At 44.2% G+C, this 15062-nt stretch overlaps 1 protein-coding gene across 3 annotated transcripts; it reads left to right on the top strand.

Annotated features, from left to right (window-relative positions):
- Window positions 1–454: 454 nt before the first annotated feature.
- map3k7 (mitogen-activated protein kinase kinase kinase 7) lies at window positions 455–14642 on the top strand. 3 transcript variants are annotated; one of them, XM_062559507.1, is made up of 18 exons: window positions 455–690; window positions 1227–1346; window positions 1441–1551; window positions 1677–1742; window positions 1877–1922; window positions 2671–2809; window positions 3731–3859; window positions 4829–4953; window positions 5320–5450; window positions 6151–6232; window positions 6748–6872; window positions 6981–7128; window positions 7778–7858; window positions 11339–11406; window positions 11871–11967; window positions 12282–12343; window positions 12637–12752; window positions 13410–14642. In XM_062559507.1, exons 2-18 carry the CDS (start codon window positions 1254–1256, stop codon window positions 13588–13590), a joined length of 1800 nt encoding a protein of 599 aa, XP_062415491.1. In that variant the 5' UTR covers window positions 455–690; window positions 1227–1253; the 3' UTR covers window positions 13591–14642. The 3 variants fall into 3 exon arrangements, with proteins under 3 accessions (XP_062415491.1, XP_062415492.1, XP_062415493.1); XM_062559508.1 differs by having other exon boundaries at window positions 455–1346; XM_062559509.1 differs by lacking the exon at window positions 7778–7858.
- The last annotated feature ends 420 nt before the right edge of the window (window positions 14643–15062 follow it).

Raw genomic sequence — 15062 nt, forward strand, 5'->3', positions numbered from 1 at the left:
GCATTAATTAGATTAGCTGGAGTGAAAGTTAATTTGTGTCCTTGGAAAAAGCAGTTTGACGAAAACAATTAGTTTTTACAGGAGCATGTGCAAGCCGATGTAGTTTAAATATGCATAATAACTAGAAAACGTATGCATGTTTTATGAAAGAAATTAACTTTTACATTGTAGAAGGATTACAGTGGTGGAGTATAACTAAACCCATGTAATGTTACATTTTAGCGAGCAGTAGGTCTATAATAAATAATTAGTAATTGTTTCTCCACTACATTGTAGTACAGTTAAAATTACACTTTGAATTTCGGTTTTCATACAAAACAAATGGTCACCTTGAAAAAAGCTTAATTTTTTAAAGTGGTATATACACTAGCTCCATCTGAAAAAAATCCACTATCAAAGGGATAATTCCCTTTCTTTAATGGTTGGAATGAGGACTCCTGGTCAGTGTGCAAGGGACACAATTGCAATGCGCACACACTTCCTGATGGAGCTGCTCCTGCGAAGAATAAAAATACACTCCTAGCAAGCCGGCTAGACGAGTTGAGAAAAAGTTATGTCTGGCTGTGAAGTGGATAGAGAAAGACTACTCTTTAAAATGGACGTTATTCCTCGGTTTCCTGTACATTAATAGCAGAAAATATCCCCATGCCCAGAGAGCCACCGGCACTGGCGACAAGACAACTGCGAAGGGTTGGATTGTTTAAGCTAATTACGCTCAGTCCCGGTAGCTAGTGTTAGCAACCAGGGCTAGCCAGCTAACGCAAACCTGCTAGCCAATATATTGTAGGCCTTAGCTATCTTGTTTTTACTAGCAACTGTTGTATGGTACTCTTAAAATAACGTCAGCACGGGACTGTATACATGTTACAGGCCCGTATTGCTTATGCCAAAAGCTAACTCTGAGCACTTTCAAATTGCATTGAGTGTTTTTGGGGGGAGGGCAGCTGGCTACAGCTCGCTGTGCTAGTCAAGCTAGGCGGCTAGCCTGTTGGTTGGCTGCATCCTACCAACTTAGCTGACAGTATCATTAAGCCATTTAAACGTTGTCATGACAGGTTTTTTTTTTTTTAAGTACACGCAGCTAGCTGTAACGTCGCTTAAGTTATTACTTCACGTTAGCCATTGCAAGCGAATTGTCTTGGCCGTTATTGGCATCCCCTTGCCCAATATTATTGTGAGTAGACCATAACGAGTGTGTTCTTGTCTGCTATTTGCTCTCTATTCAGTAAGCTGCTAGCTGGCGTTAGCTAGTAATGTCTCTAACGTTACCGTCTGCCGATATACACGAAACACCTCCTGGGTATCCGTTTGAAGAAATCAACTATGAGGATATTGAAGTCGAGGAGGTAGGTTTTGACACCGACTCGAGCCTTAACGCTGATGCTAATTTCATGGATGTCCAGAAGACAGGGCGGTGCTGATGAACTGTCCACTTTTCAGGTGGTGGGGAGAGGAGCTTTCGGGGTTGTTTGCAAAGCCAAATGGAAAGGCAACGATGTCGCCATCAAGACCATTGAGAGTGAATCAGAGAGGAAAGCCTTCATTGTCGAGGTACTGTTGTGATTGTCATCACCTTTCGGCCAACAAGATCAGTTGACACGACCTCGAGAGTAATGACATCCTGGATGATACATATTTGTGTACTTAAGTATTCAATGCATGCTCTTTGTCTCCAGCTCCGGCAGCTTTCACGAGTGAATCACCCCAACATTGTCAAGCTGTACGGCTCGTGCAATAATCCAGTAAGTTAGCCGTCATTGCATCACACGTCACGCAGCCACGTTGATGATTCATCTCTCCAGGGTTGGCATGTCCCAACCCTCGTTATAATGTATCTGTATCGTCAGGCGTCTGATGATTGCCTCTTCCCTCTCAGGTCTGCCTTGTGATGGAATACGCTGAGGGCGGGTCTTTGTACAATGGTGAGTCTCCATGGACGCTACAGACTCTTCTGCAGAGGTCCTTATTTCGTTTGGCCTTGCTAGTGGTGAAACACACACAGCCTTGCACAGACATGAGAAGCAGCTCTGTCCAATTGACCCTCCCACTGTTTGCACGTTCAGTCCTTTGTCCCAATTCCTTGATAAACTAGTCTCTGCTCAGTGAACTGCAGCACAACCTTGTTTGTCACTGCAGTTATCATCCAAACTTTGAAAAAAAAAGAGAAATCAATAAAAGATATTTTGCGTAGCGAGAGAGAGAGAGGTAGAAGAGCCTGCTTTGAATTTGTGAGTTTATTTTGACTGTTTCTGAAACGGCAAAAAGTGTCTTTGCAATCCAACAAAATCTAGGTTTTGTGTTTTTTCTCTTTTTTTGTTTTAAACACACCCAGCTGCAGAGTGTGCGAACCCCCGCCCGTGTACCATTACATATGGCAGAAGAATTAAACTAATCTCTGCCGGTCTTTCGATCGCTATTGAAACACTGACAAAGATGGGGTGAAAGCAACCTATAAGTTCCTTGAAAAGTAATTCATGCAATAAAATAACCAGGAACTTACTGGTGGAAACACTGAGTGTTTGTGTGATAGGGGGTATGTTTGTGTACACTTGGTTTGTTTGTTTTTTGTCCGTTTGTGTAGGACAGTGTTGTGAAGCACTGCTCTCCCTTCCTCTCGTAGGTTTAATGTCTGTGGTGATGGTGGTTGTGACTGTGCTCTCTTGTCCACAGTGCTGCATGGTGCTGAACCCCTCCCCTATTACACTGCTTCCCATGCCATGAGCTGGTGTTTTCAGTGTTCCCAGGGCGTCGCCTACCTCCATGGCATGAAACCAAAGGCTCTCATTCACAGGGACCTCAAGCCACCCAAGTATGCTCCTCCTCGCCTCACTCTCTCGTCTCCTGTTTGGCTCAAAGGGCCAGCAGAGTACCCGGTGGTTTCCCTTTTTAAATGTGCTTGATTTAATTTATGGCTTACAAATATTTTAACATTTGGAGATTGATCTTGTTATTGTGTACCAGTAGTTTACAGGTTATTCAACACTGTTAAAAGCCACTCAGAAATGTCCTGTGTTCATATGCAGGATCTTTATGGCTTTACATATTAGGTTATTCTGTCTGTACAGGTGTTGTCATGTGTCTAGAGGTCATGAGATTCTGAGGCTTACTGCATAGCCTCAGATGCTCGCTCGTTCATGGCTTCCCATAAAAACAATCAAAAAAACCTGAACAATAATGGACCATTTCTATTAACATCACATTTGTAAAAAAATTCTTAAGTAGGAAATTTTGAAGGGCTTTAATCTATGAGTGAAGCCTCAATGTGGTCTGTTGATATCCTAAAGGGAAATTAATATACAACTATGGGCCATTTATTTTTTAAAATCTGAAATGGGCTCGTGAATGTGATTTTGAAGAAAGCTCTCGGGGGATTTTGGTGGGCTTTGATTTAAATTGAATTTGTTTTGTTCATTTAAAGGCGACATCTATAACTGAATTTGTTTGATGAAAATGTAATATTAGGAATTTGGTCTTAGTATATTCCAGTGTTTCCCCGACCATTATAACAGCGGGGCGCCCCCACCCCCCGTATCCCCCCCCCTCCAAGTTATAAACCTAGGGGAAACACTGTGTTCATATTTTTACATATTTGAAAAATGATATTAAATTTTAGTTTTTACTTTAACAGCTCTGAAAGCTGTCTTTTAAAAAATATTTTATTTTATTTTTTATTAAAGTTTTAAGCAATGGAGTCTAATGGAGCATATATTTCTCACTTTTCTTGTTCCAGTCTGCTTCTAGTGGCAGGTGGCACGGTGCTGAAAATATGTGACTTTGGGACAGCGTGTGACATTCAGACACACATGACCAACAACAAAGGAAGTGCAGCATGGATGGCCCCAGAGGTATTTGAAGGCAAGTATGAGTGGCATTTCAAGTAGTTGAAGAGCTTCAGATACCCACCATGTTGCTAGTTGGTTTTAACTAAATAGTATACATTTGTACCCAGTTACAATGAGGCAAAATATCGTATAACGCTATCAGGGCGTGGTCTCTGTAAAATGTGTTTCTTCCCTGAGGATTTAATTTCACTAGAGCAAATATTTAAACATGACATTTTAATGAAAACAACCACTATAGATGACAATGGGAAAGTTTTTCTTTACACTGATTACACTGACGTTGAAGACACTTAAAGTTCTGGACAGTGGCAAAAAAACTGGTTTGGAGCCTTGCCCCCACGTTCTTTTTTTCCTTACCACTTCATCAGCAATCCATAAAGAATGTGATCGCTAAGGGGAACCGATTTATAGATGAAAGCTCATATTTGTATGTTCTTTGTCTTGCACCCACCTGTAGTTGTTCACCTTTCACCTGAATGCCAGCTCAGCGCTTTTAGCGCGGTGGCACTAGTCCTTGATCCATCATCTGCAGTCCGACTGCTGCTTTATTGATGGCAGTCTCCCAAGCACGGTGAGAAGATGAATGGTGCGGCGCTGGTGCCTCTTTTGTCCCCTGGGAGCCGGTGTACAATGTGTGTTCTCATTCAGCCGGGAGGAGGAAAAATGAATTAAGTCCCGGGTTATGATCGGCTTGAGCCAAGCAGCAACTTTGAAATAGGTGTGTGATGTGCACTTAATCTCTGCAATAATCGGCCCAGTAATTAAGCCGCGCAGGAGCTGTTCCACGGTAAAAAAAAAAAAAATCCTCCCCTTATTCCCGAACCCCCGGAGATGCGATAAAAGCTGCCCATGCTTCCTCAGGTACAGCCTTGCTCTCATCTCAAAATGTGTCACGGAGGATTGCCTTCATCCAGTCAGCCAGCGGTGTGAAATGTCGCCCCTTCGGCCCTAAGTGTTGCCGTGCCTTCTGATGTGCTTGCAGGTAGCAATTACAGCGAGAAGTGCGACGTGTTCAGCTGGGGGATCATTCTCTGGGAGGTGATCACTCGCAGGAAGCCCTTCGATGAAATCGGAGGACCGGCTTTTCGCATCATGTGGGCTGTGCACAACGGTGAGTCGCGTGTCTGCGTCTATGGAGGGAGGGAGGGAGAGGGCGGGGGGGGCTGTAGGATGGAAAGACCACGTCCAGCTGTCAGCTGCTGTGAGCCGTCAGACGCCCCGCGAGGCCTGCTGCAGACTGAAAGTAAGGAGCCGGTACAGCTGAATGCCATGTTTGCCAGTGCAGAGACGGATGGGGGAAGAATACTAATGGGGCACTAATAATACCTGGGCACAATTTTCAGCTGCCTGCCTGAGTCATTACGGGAGAGATGGGGGATTTGTCATTAATATGATGTGCAATATTTATGCTTGTCTGGCGCATTTTATTTCTTTGTCTGAATTGTCTTCATTTTTCTTCCTTTTCTCACACTTTCAGGCACAAGACCTCCTTTAATCCACAATTTGCCCAAACCCATTGAGAGCCTAATGACTCGCTGCTGGTCTAAAGACCCCTCTCAGCGGCCCTCTATGGAGGAGATCGTGAAGATCATGACTCATCTAATGAAGGTAATCTGCTTACCTTTCCTCCCAGGCTTTCACAAAACTCTGAGTAGATCAATCTAGAAACCTGCCCGTAGCATTCAATCAGTGTCGTGGGATTAGGGAAAGACTGTGGCAATTTTCATTGTTGTTTCATTTTTGCTGTAAAAAACTCATGACCACGTCAGTATCGTTTGTACAATAAGTGTGTGTATGGCATGTCAGCTGAGGGATCTGTGTGACTCGTATGTCCGGTGTCCAGAAGCCCACTCGGTGTCTCATGATGATCAGATGTGTGTCTCAAGATAAAGAAGATGACGCTCCTTGTACAATGAGATCATTGTGCGTGCGCAGAACCTCCCTGTTTATCTCAGTATTTATGTTAGTGCTGAAAAAAAGAAAACCTTTGAGTGGGCTTGGCGCATGACTTGTATGTGTGTCAACTCTGTCTCCTGTTTGCAAACATTAAATACCCTGTTTTTGATTATTTTTACACTGGTTTTCGAGTCAGAATTTTCCTAACATTGACCCTCATTGATTTAAAATGGTGTTGGACAAAGTAATCTTTTCATTTCTAGGTTTAATGACACATTCGTGCAGCACTCTGTAGAATTGAACACGATTAACTAAGTTCTCCGAATCACCACACAGTGAAACACATCTCAGTTTAAGCAGAGAATTTGTCATGTTGGTCTCTTGTGTAATGTGTCTTTTCTTCTTTTGGCAGTACTTCCCAGGATCCGATGAACCCCTGCAATATCCATACCAGTATTCAGATGATGGACAGAGCAACTCTGCCACTAGCACAGGTACATGGCTCTCATTGTTATCAACACAGTAGAATATGGGATGGTTTACTTATTTATGTATAGTTTCCTCTACCTTTGCTTATTTCAAATCTATTTTTTTCTGCATTTAATCTCTTTAGCACCCAATAATTTTGATCATGTCTAAAATGTATGAACTAAATGTATGCCCCGAAGTTAGCATTAATGTCCCCATTTACAACCTGTGCAAATGTCCACGTACCAAGTTCAAGGAGTTCACAATCATAGACAGCATCAGTTTATACTGATGAGTTACAAACCAATAAATCATTTGAGTGCCTCAGCCTTTACGTTTTGAATTTGTTTTCACCTGGTTTAAAACCCCTTGCATAGCAGAACCGAGCCAAAAATCTTGGAGCATCCCTTCATATTCGGGTCGTGTTATACAGTAGTTTCTAGATTAAGTTGCGTTGGTTTGTTACATTATAGAAACAACTTTTGAGCAATTCTAACAACTAAACAACCTCTCTCCTGTCCTGCTTGTTGGGTAACATCAGGTTCGTATGTGGAGTACACCAGCACAAGCAGCAAAAGCGACGCCAACATGGAGCACAGTGACTCCCAAGGGAGCAACGATACTATCAAGATCACGCCTCAGTTCGCCCCTTACTTCAAGCCGAAGGTGAAGCGTCCCGTCATTGTCATTGGTGATAGATTAAGTTCCAGGCGTCAGCGTGTCTCGTCATAGCGGGGTTTTGAGAGTTTGAGAGTTTGTCTCTGGTCCTCTCAGGCGGACCCAATGAGGACTCTGCCTCTGTCCAGGGGGGGCAGCGTCGAGAGCCTGCCCGCACGGACGCAATGCCCCACGTTGTCCGACAACAAGAGGATGAGCGCTGACCTGTCGGAGCTGGAGCCCAAGATGCCATTCATGCCTGCAGGTAACAGCCGACATGACACCGGCGACCGAACCACACGTGAAAGCAGCGAGAGGGGCTCATTGAGGCAAAACCTGGCATGCTGTTACATGACAGCATGGGCCATTTAACAGGAGACGGCCTGCGGTGTTAATACCAAGCCTTGCAGGCCTCTCGGGGCCTCTCCCAACTCCACCAAAAAAACCCTCTCTTGACTCTCCTGTCAGTTAAACACAGAAGTAACTTCCCCTTCCACCCCCCCCCCCCCCCCTTCCCCCTCAGATCACTAAGGCCAGTCCCTCCCCGGCTTAAAGACACTGTCTGAAAGACGGACTCACCTGGGCCGATGATTAGCTTAGATTTGATCAAGGCTTTTTGTTTTCACACTTTGATGCAGCATTAATAAACTGAGCGCCAGTAATTGGAGCATCGGCGGCCCGTGTCCTCAGATCGCCCCGATTGAACTTTTAATCCTGGCGTCATCCGAGCTCGACACTCGCCGACATCTGGAACGGACGAGCATGCCTCCCTTGCACGTGCAATGTCCGCTCTGCATGTGTGTGTGGCCCACCATGCCACACAGTCCTGCCTGTGGGCCCCGCCCCAGCCTGTCTTAGTCTGCATGCTTGTCGTGTTCGCAGCTGTATGTGTGTGTGTGTGTGTGTTTTCGCAGCACATCCCCAGTATAAACGAGGCCACCGTAAAACGGCATCGTTCGGCACGATTCTGGATGTCCCCAAGATCGTCGTCACAGGTATCTCTGGGACCACTGGGCTTCCTGGTGACCGGGTGGAGCTTGGCTTGTTTTGGCTGGTGTGGGTTGCTGTGACATGCCTTTCTCCTGTGTGTCACTCCATACGATGCCCATACGATCATTTAAGAAAATGTTGACCTTTCGCTAAGCCCCACCCCTGGCTGCTACACTGACCACCTGCCACAGCTATCATCGAGCCCACACTGCACTGACAGCGATGTTATAGATTATAGCTCAATATAGCTCAATTAAAAGCAACTTGGGAAGAAGCAGACATAACGGTCTAGATGATGTATCAGAAGGATTTATCCAGGTTGTCAAAGTTTCAATTCATTAAAAAGGTAAAGATAGAAACTAACGCTTCAGATCACAGTGTAAAAGTGAACCACTACATCAGCTAGTGAATCTAGGAAAAGGAAGAATTAAGTTAAGGAACAGCAGTGGGTAGATCTTACTGTTACAATCATTTGAAGTAAAAGCAGCAGAAGTAGCATAGAAGAGCTAATGCTAGTTGATGATTGATGACATTCTGCTGACGTCGCCTCAACAAGTTATTTACATAGAATCCCGTATCTCCTCCAGCCTCTCCAGTTACAGAGTGTCACTGTTGAGCAATGCTTAACAAGGACCGGCTCCAAAGCCACAGAAAATCCCAAAAAGCGGGCGGATGCTAGACTGCGATTGGCCACTCTGCTTTTGAGCGCTGGGACTTGGCGAAGGGTCAATTGAGCGGGTCCTGGAAGGACACACATCGGGCTGGGCTTCTGTCTCTGTCTTCTTTGATGTTTAGTTGGCAGAAACAGGACATGAGTTCATATTCTCATCTGGTGTCACATTATGTATATTTTCACACCCAAAATCGAGTTCAAACTAATTATTTGTCGGTCACCTGTCTTAATGCCCACATCTTTTGGGCTGAGCCTGAGTTGAGGAAATCCCATCAGTAAATAAGTGACTCAGATGAGAGTACCGTTCTAACTCATGTCACTGTCCTCTCTCTGTGGAGTGAATCTGTATTTCAGCTTGTCCTTGCCTTTTATGCATTGAAGACTGCTGCTGTTTTTCTCTCTCTCCTACCTTTGCTCTCATCAATTAACTGTATTCTTTTTTTTAAATGGTTAATGACATTTTAATGTTTTTTCACATTGAGAGTCAATGTTATTATTACAAGCAGAGGAATGATTGAATGAGGGGGCACTTGATTTCATTTTGGAACCTTGTGTCTAAGGGAGTCAGCTGATGCATGTTATCATGTGCACACCTGGACATCACATCATGACTCCTTTTGTAGCCATTAAGAAGGAATGAAACCGTCTGCAGAATACATCGGTATGAATGTTAAGAAGGGAAGGGATCACAGGCACAAAACCTGTGCAGCAGGGAAAACAGAAACCCACAAAATAGTATTCTTCTGTTATTTAGTTAAAGAAATGTAAACATTTAATGGTGGCTCACTGGTCTTTTACTTTTCCCAATGTATTATGTATCATAATCTCTAACATGAGTAAGCTTCTTGGTGTTTTCTTTGGACTAGCGGTATCTATATTTTAGGGCTGTCAATAGATAAAAAAGTAACTAATTAATCGCACATTTTGTAATTCTTTAATGGTTGTAATTAATGTTGTTCGTGCTGTTACAATGTTTTTAATGAGCTTGGTTTTATTTTAAAGTCAAAATCATAAAAGGAGTAATCCCTTTAGAAAGCGTGTATTTTAGACACTTGTTTAATTGTTAAAGAACGTACACACATTTGATCATCTTGGAGGCAGAATTCCACCGGGTGGAACTAGCGACTCTTCTGCCGTCCCTGAGCACTTTGCCCTCAACTCTATTTGACGGCTGCGTTTGAAGTGCCAACAGTCTCCCCACATTTAGCCAGGACGTTTTCAAACCACGGCCTTTTAAGGACACGGTCCTCTGCAGACCTTGTGGCGCGCAGGGTAACGTTAGATGTTGAGATGGAAGTAGCCTAGCAGCTAGCTTAGCCTAGCAGTGAGCTCAGTCTGCCACTCCCCCTCCTTCTGTTTGACACATGGAGTAATTCCTCTGCACGGTTCCTCGCTGGATGTTGTGCCTCTATTTGTTTTACTTCGAATGCAAAAAGCTCTCTCCATCTTGATGTAACTGACAACTTCCGGTTTACTTCGCAGAAGTTAACAAACTATGTTAAACTATTTTATTGCACTAATCTTGAGTACATTAATCGCATAAATGAATGCGTTTGTTGACAGCCCTACTATATTTGCATTTTCTTAAAAGTGGAATAAAATTAGGCAACTGCAACAGGTGTGTAATTAATTTTGATTGGACAAGCTATAAAGTCACTGAGCTCAAATCCTTTTGATTTGATTTCTCCAAAAAAGTAGGTTTTGCCAAACAAACCTGTTACCGAGTTGTGGAGAGATGCTAGTTCCTTGTCACTCTTATGTGGAGAATAGGAGGATAAGAGTTCTATGAATAACATGGACATCTACTGCCTTTTATAGTCTGCTCAATGTGCACTGAACTACAGAGTAAGGTACGTCCTGCCAGTTCATAAACGCTTCACCTGCGCTCCAAGTATGTCGTGATGGGGAGCAGTAAGTCACTTTCATCTCGGGCTTTTCTACAAGTGGAGGATTGGCCCAATGCGTTAGGCCTACTTATGTTTTTGCAGCAGGATAACTTTATACTACTGCCTCAAGTACCTTATTGCTTTTATAATACGCTTACCAGTGAAATTATAGTAAGCAAATGGCTGCCTTTCCGCACAAAATAGTTGTAGCCACGTTGTTTCGCATTTCAGTAGTCTAGAGAGAAAATAGTTCCCGTACATGCATGTAAACAGCATTGGGTCCCGCACCATCTCATTCATTCACGTTGCTCATGACGTCCTCAATTTTTCGGTTGCGAAAATTCGCATTGCCTCAAAACGATCATTTGTGGGGTTTCCGTTTTTTTTTTTGCTGATCGCCACCGAGCTAAAAGCTAAAATGTCAACTAACGGTCGCGCAAAATCTAACCTGTTACTCGGGTCGATGTGAACAGCAACTGTACATTATCGCTGAATAATGCACCCCTCGTGACTCGCTCTCAACCAATCAGAACAGTTTGTGTGTGTGTGGTTTGCCTTCAGTGTGTCGTAGACTGAGCTTCTATTCAGCCCAACCCAGTCGTCTGTTTTAGCTTTCTTGTGAGTAGGTGCAATCGACTTAATGTCTCCCATGTAGTTTGGCAAATGCAGACAAATATGATGAAAAAAAACAACGCCGTAGCAATCCCAATAGACATGACAAATCATGTCGCGTATTGTTACGGGAAACCTAAGAATGCCATGTCATATGCTGTAGAGTGGTTAGGTTTGGTCTACGGTGATGCGTATATGTTGTATGTGATAAGCCAGGACACAGAGGGTTCAGTGCAGCTGTACCCCGTCCCACATAAGCTGTGTGCAAACTCCACACGGCCTCACTCTCTCTCCTCTGTCCGTCCTGTCCACAGCCTCATGTGATCCTCAGAGACGTCGGTCCGTGCAGGATCTGCCGGGCATTGGCACAGAGTCCAGCCAGGTAAGACAGCTGGATAGCAAGCGTAATCTTGGTCTGATTAGCTGGTGTTATTCTTTGAAGTCTAATCTAAATCAATTTGCTCTTTGAGATGAAGTAGGTGCTTGGCCCTCTGCAAGGTTAATTTATATTGGCTTTTTTTGAGACCGTGGCTCCTCTCAGCTGCGTTTCAGCACCCGGGACAGCGCCGTACACACCCGCGAGAGAGAGAGGGAAGGAGGGAGGGGGAGAGGGTCAACTCGTGTCATTCAATGTTGATACATAATCATTAATTATCCATTAAAGTACTCATTTGGACGATAATCAATTTACAAAACACATTAAACATCATTGTTTAATATTATTTAACATGGCACCTGAACACTGAACACGGCGCTGTCAACCAACTTATTGCGAGAGGACAGCCAGCGTCAGTCATTTTCTTCAGCTGAATTTTGCCTTTGAATGTCCCTCGTGTCCCCTTACAGGGCAGTAGAAACAGCAGCCGGTCCTCCAGTCCGAGCGTGAGGATGATGCCCAATAAGACAAGCAGCGGAGGTTACTTCTCCCCCGACGACCCCACAGGTAGCCGTGGCAACGCTTCTACTGCTCCAGCAGAGTGAAGGGTTTACATGAGTGTGTAGTCTATTGATCTTAACAAGGATCACTTAACTAGGTGTGAACACCGCCCCGCCCCACCCTGCCTTACTGGCATGATGTTTGTGTTAACACAGCAGTTGTACCAGCATTGGTGTCATTGTTCCCAGATGTTTTTACATCTGTCTGGCCCTTTCCTGTAGATGTTGTAGAGTTGGGTCAGTGATTTCTGAAACCACCCTTGCGTTCCCTTTTTTTTTATTTTTTAAACAATTTATTTCAATTAATTTTTTTATTCTCAGACAGCAACGGCTCGGACAACTCCATTCCCATGGCTTATCTCACCCTGGATCACCAGCTGCAGGTACATGTTGTTTCATCTAGATGTTGTCAGATAGCAGCCACATCAGATGGGATGTTACTTTAACCTTTTCTGTGAGGTTGTAGCTCACCGCTCTTTCCTCCCAGAGAGGAATTGAAGGGTATTTTGATTGACTTCGATATGAAGTGTTTAGCCATGAAAACATGATGCGTGAATCTGGAAGGGATGTGCAAGTTGGCATCACCTGCGAGACTGTTGCTGTATTATTAACCGCTTAGACATTAGTAACTTTCTTCCTTCAACAACTAACGACAATATGCTTATTTCTTTTCCAGCCTCTTGCTCCCTGCCCCAACTCCAAAGAGTCCATGGCCGTGTTTGAGCAGCACTGCAAGATGGCCCAGGAATACCTGAAAGTGCAAACTGAGATCGCCCTGCTGATTCAGAGACAGTATGTTTATTTGCCCCCAGCTTCCAGTTTTCATTTACTGAGATGTGTGGAGATGTGAGTGAGCCAAAGAGCGCCGCCAATTTATTGTGTAGTTGTAGAGGACAAGCACATTAGACCTGCTGTGTTTGACTATAGACATCTTGACGTCATCACCCTCATAGAATATGGAGGAAGAGTCACCTACTGCATTTTATTTTTTAAATACATGCACTAAATTGTCGTATTGTGATCATAAGGTGAAGGTGAAGAAGGTGAAGTTGTCCTGTTTTTAATCTTTTAAACTTTCCTACTAATCGTTTAGACATTCTATTCATTTGCAATAATGATCCATCTAACTGCGGTTTTGGTCTTTACTCTGGAAGGTGTACAAATTAATTCAAATGAAAATCCAATTATCTTGAAGACCAAAACATTGCAGAGTCTGTGTGAAGGCGCGTTGGGTCCTACCCTGCAGATGGTAAAAATGAGCAGTAACGGTTTTTGTCTCCCGAGTGAGTCAGCGAAGGCTCCAGCTACGAAGGGAGATGTAATCCTTTACATTCCTTTGAACAAATAAATCTCACACTTTAGTTAAACGTCCGTCATTCAAGTTTTACCAAATTCCAAAAACCTACCTTTGCTCAAAAGATAATATGGCCTCCTGTCTCGTCTGCGCAGGAAAGAGCTCATCGCTGAGCTAGACCAAGACGAGAAGGACCAGCAGAACACGTCCCGGCTGGTGCAGGAGCACAAAAAGCTGTTGGAGGAGAACAAGAGTCTGTCCACGTACTACCAGAAGTGCAAAAAGCAGCTGGACCTGATCCGGGTCCAGCAACAGAAGAGACAGGGCACGTCGTGATGAGACAGAGACCTCTGTGAACTGCTCCCAGTCCCCCCTCCCCAGCCCAACGTCCCCCTCCCTCACCCCGACACTGTAACACTACCCAGTCATTACTCTGTGCACACACACACACACACACACACACACACACTGTTCCCAGTCCAGCGTTGTAAGAAGACCTGTGTCCTGTGGACCTCTCCCTCCAGCAACCCGTGAAATACCCTGGAACCCCCCCCCCCCCCCCCCATCCCCATCCCCTCCCCACAAATCCTCGATCCTCGGAGGGTGCAGCAGTGGGCCGACTGGTGCGGGTCGCGTCGTGGCTCTCAGGGCCTCGGTCTGCGCATCAGCCCACCCCAATCCTCCAGAATGTGAAGGGGGTGGTGAATCATATGCAAGAACCTCTTGGAGATCGGTGAGGATCTCTGAAGCTGTTCTTTGGCGCGCGTGCGTGTGCATGTGTGCGCGCGTGTGTGTGTGTGTGTGGAATTACTGTTATGCAAACCGCACACCCCTTAAATCCACCCATTTATCTCCTCTTTTTTTGTCATGGTGAGCATGGGGCTCCGTACCTGTTCACTTCCACAAGATGTCAACCCTTTGGAGAGGTACTTTGTTTTGGACAAAAGGGAATAGCTCTGGGAGGAGGGGGGGAGGGGGGGGGGCGTTAGTGTTAAACCTGGAACCTAAATAAGACACACTCTCTCACACACACACACCAAGCTTCCAGAGCAAACTGCGAGCTGCATATTGCTCTTTTTATTTGGACTTTGGATTTGATCTTTTTTGCGTGTATGTTTTTTCTTGTCTTTTTTTTATTCAGTAGTTCCCTTTGTATGATATCTCTTGTCATTTCTGCGTTAGGACGTGTTTGATCTGGCCTGGGAATGCCCTTCCGAACAAAAATAGAGGCGCCTGTACGTCTTTTTACAGTATCTAGTTTGTTTTTAGTTCACATGATGCCTTAGAAGTTGCCTGCATTTTAAGTGCTTGTTTTTATGTGACATTTAGTGGGGATAAAAGATAAAATATATATATTTTCAATGTAATGGATAGCGAATGAATTTCTCCCCGACGGTGAGCGAGAAGGATTTATGTGAATAAAAAATGTAAATGTTTAAGATCAGCTTGACATCCAAAACACAACATGTATTCTAAAGAATGTGATCTTTGTTTTTCTCCGGTTTTCATAAGTACTTTTGCACAATCACTTTTGGTTTGTCGGATGTATAAAATTTCGCATTTTAAGCAATTCTGATTTTAAAGGGGAAAGACTTAGGAGAGATAAGTCTTGCTTTTAAAATGTGTTACCGTAAAGGAGCGAATCCTCACCCGAATTCACTAATGCGCACACCACACTGTTTATGAAGTGTTTCCTACCTTATTGGGAACAGAGCTACAGTTATATGACAGTGAGCAAGGCATTATGAAATAAAATGAATGGTGACAAAGATGCGCTTCGGTCACGCGTTTGAGTGTTTGTGGCACAT

The sequence above is a fragment of the Pungitius pungitius genome, chromosome 20 (genome assembly GCF_949316345.1).
Source record: "Pungitius pungitius chromosome 20, fPunPun2.1, whole genome shotgun sequence".
Classification (NCBI taxonomy): domain Eukaryota; kingdom Metazoa; phylum Chordata; class Actinopteri; order Perciformes; family Gasterosteidae; genus Pungitius; species Pungitius pungitius.

What these genes read in the sequence shown, in the direction of transcription:
- map3k7 (XM_062559508.1), top strand. Translation starts at nt 1,254, where the DNA reads ATGTCTCTAACGTTACCGTCTGCCGATATACACGAAACACCTCCTGGG. An exon ending in ACGGCTCGTGCAATAATCCA is followed by an intron (nt 1,743 to 1,876) that starts GTAAGTTAGCCG and finishes CTTCCCTCTCAG; the next exon opens with GTCTGCCTTGTGATGGAATA. An exon ending in GGGCGGGTCTTTGTACAATG is followed by an intron (nt 1,923 to 2,670) that starts GTGAGTCTCCAT and finishes TCTTGTCCACAG; the next exon opens with TGCTGCATGGTGCTGAACCC.